Here is a 1,859-nt window from a genome sequence, read left to right as displayed (position 1 = left end):
ATGGATCGGCTTACTAAAACATCTCGAGACCTTCAGAACCCAAAAAGAATGTAAGTACAAAATTGCATGATTTCATTAAAATATAGAAAGAGGCTTCATGATTACGTTTGGTCATGTATTTCCTGTAGACACAAAGCGTGGAAAACCAAAATACATGTCTTCATTCAGAATCCTTCACCATGGGCTAAAATCAACAGGTATTTATCTTTTATTCATAATCCGTGTTATACAGATACAAAAAGGGAATAATTTTTTTTTATTTCTGTACAGTCAGATTGCAAGTGAAATGAGGTCAGTGCCAGTGGAAATTTCTCTTGAGGTACTTCTTTCCCAAAAAGGTATTATCTCAATCGACTTCTATGCAATAGTTAAAAAGTTATATTGTGAATGTTATCTTGACAACAACCTTGCTCTTCTTCTGATTAAAAAAAAAAAAAAAAAGTTGGACAATCAGCCTTTCGGGACTTTCTAAAGTCTGAATTCTGTGAGGAAAACTTGGACTTTTGGCTTGCCTGTCAAGAGTATAAATCCTTGGAGAAAGTGGACGAGCGGAAACAAAGAGCATCACACATTTATGAAGAATTCATTGGTGCTGATTCTCCTTCGCAGGTAAACAGGATATTTATTTATTTATTTATTTATATTTAAAAGAACGCACGCTCTTAAAAGAATTTTGTCTTCAAATTGCTGGATAAACTTCCTGCGGTGGAGAAATGTTTATATGGCAAAGGTATTTGTGTAACTTATGTACACGATTGCTTGCAATGTCTTCACAGGTAAACTTGGATTTTTACACGAAAGTTGTCATCAAACAAAATCTCCACCAGCCTGCTGCAACCTGCTTTGTCGTGGCACAAAAGAAAATCTACAGTTTGATGGCGAACGGATCCTTCCCTCGCTTCGTTCAATCTGAACACTGTAAAGATCTCTTTAAGTGCACTTTTAAGCGACGGGGCAACAGAGAGGCTTTGACGATGAAGAGCTCTTGAATCCACGCTAATCTGCTTGCTACAAAAGCATCATCGGACGCAAAGGACTGGCACTTGCTGTGTTTTTCAACGCAGCTCAATGCAATTGACATATATACCCCTTGCAAAAAGTATGGAATCATCAGTCTTGGACGAGCACTCACTCAGACGTTTTTTTCTGTAGATCAAATTCAGATAAAAAGCATGAAACAGTCGTAAGGTCATTCCAAAGTGCAACATCTTGACTTTCAGAAACACTAAAAGAAGTGAAGAAAAAATATTGTGCTGGTCAGTAAATGTTACTTTTATAGAGCAAGTGCAGGGAAATAAATATGGAATCACACCTTTTTGAGTAGAAAATAAGGACACACCCAGTCAATTTCCTTTCCTTAATTGGGCACCTGCCTCAAATGACATCTGCTCATTAGTCAGCAGTTAAAAACAGTACCAGATATCACACATTGGAGGACTGCTGGACCAAGTGGATTGGCAGGAATCATGGCTCCAACAAGGGAGATGTCTCTTGAGACCAAAGACAGGATTATCAAACTTCTTGAAGAAGGTAACTCTACACGTATTGTTGCCAAAGATGTGGGCTGTTCACAGTCAGCTGTTTCGAAGATCTGGACCAAGTACAAACAGCATGGGAAGGTTGTTAAAGTCAAGCGTACTGGTAGACCAAGGAAGACATCTAAGCGTCAAGAAAACAACTCAAGACCATATGTCTTGAAAACAGAAAATGCACGACAAGACAAATGAAGAAGAAATGGGAGGAAGCTGGTGTCAATGTGTGTGACAGAACTGTGCAAAAATCGCTTATAGGAAATTGTGTTGCCCTGAAGGCAATACAGTCTTCCCTCGCTATAACGCGGTTCACTTTTCGCGGTCTCG

The 1,859-nt window shown here is 38.8% G+C and overlaps 1 protein-coding gene across 1 annotated transcript; it reads left to right on the top strand.

The window, feature by feature from the left end:
• On the top strand, positions 1-1,107 carry LOC144017037 (regulator of G-protein signaling 21-like). Its single transcript, XM_077518311.1, has 5 exons — positions 1-50; positions 129-197; positions 271-338; positions 443-609; positions 777-1,107. The coding sequence occupies exons 1-5, from the start codon at positions 1-3 to the stop codon at positions 987-989; spliced, it is 567 nt and encodes a 188-aa protein (XP_077374437.1). The 3' UTR covers positions 990-1,107.
• The last annotated feature ends 752 nt before the right edge of the window (positions 1,108-1,859 follow it).

Source organism: Festucalex cinctus, chromosome 1, assembly GCF_051991245.1.
Source record: "Festucalex cinctus isolate MCC-2025b chromosome 1, RoL_Fcin_1.0, whole genome shotgun sequence".
Taxonomy (NCBI): domain Eukaryota; kingdom Metazoa; phylum Chordata; class Actinopteri; order Syngnathiformes; family Syngnathidae; genus Festucalex; species Festucalex cinctus.
The sequence above is the reverse complement of the archived record's forward strand: the minus strand, read 5'-3'. Positions and strand labels throughout refer to the sequence as shown.

Coding starts and splice junctions, on each gene's coding strand:
- LOC144017037 (XM_077518311.1), top strand. CDS start 1: ATGGATCGGCTTACTAAAACATCTCGAGACCTTCAGAACCCAAAAAGA. Junction 51..128: donor CTTCAGAACCCAAAAAGAAT/GTAAGTACAAAA, acceptor TATTTCCTGTAG/ACACAAAGCGTGGAAAACCA. Junction 198..270: donor CCATGGGCTAAAATCAACAG/GTATTTATCTTT, acceptor ATTTCTGTACAG/TCAGATTGCAAGTGAAATGA.